We start from the raw sequence: 421 nt of genomic DNA on the forward strand, positions 1-421 counted from the left end.
TGGAGCAGCGCGCCCAGGGGCAGAAGAAAGGAAGGAGAAGAAGAAGAAAAAAAAGTCAAAGAAAAAAAAAAAGAATAAGAAGAAGAAAAAAAAAATAAAGAAAAAAAGAAAATAAAAGAATGATAATAAGAAAGAAGAAGAAGAAAATAAAGAAGAAAAAGGAAAAGAAAAAGAAGAAGAAGACCGAAGAAACGAAGAAGAAGAAAAATACAAAGAGGAGGAGGGCAAGCGCCCCCCCCCCCGCCCCACCTGGAGCAGCGCGCCCACGGGCTCCACCGCGCCCACTCCGTCATGACCTCGTTAACGTGCGGGAGCGGACCGATGTGCGAGCGCCGCGAGAAGTGCGTGGAGCCTGTGCGGGTCCGGGACCAGTAGTACGACGGAGGGCCCTGGTACGCGGAGGCTACGACCTGCACGACCT

The 421-nt window shown here is 50.1% G+C and overlaps 1 protein-coding gene across 1 annotated transcript in view; it reads right to left on the reverse strand.

Moving 5' to 3' along the window:
* LOC119592748 (ADAMTS-like protein 5) overlaps positions 1-421 on the reverse strand; it is a gene marked incomplete at its 3' end in the record, with an annotated part of 89,191 nt that overhangs the window by 15,588 nt on the left and 73,182 nt on the right. The window contains 1 exon segment of the mRNA XM_037941683.1: positions 250-419. Coding sequence (XP_037797611.1) covers positions 250-419 — 170 coding nt within the window.

This window comes from Penaeus monodon, chromosome 30 (genome assembly GCF_015228065.2).
Source record: "Penaeus monodon isolate SGIC_2016 chromosome 30, NSTDA_Pmon_1, whole genome shotgun sequence".
Lineage (NCBI taxonomy): Eukaryota > Metazoa > Arthropoda > Malacostraca > Decapoda > Penaeidae > Penaeus > Penaeus monodon.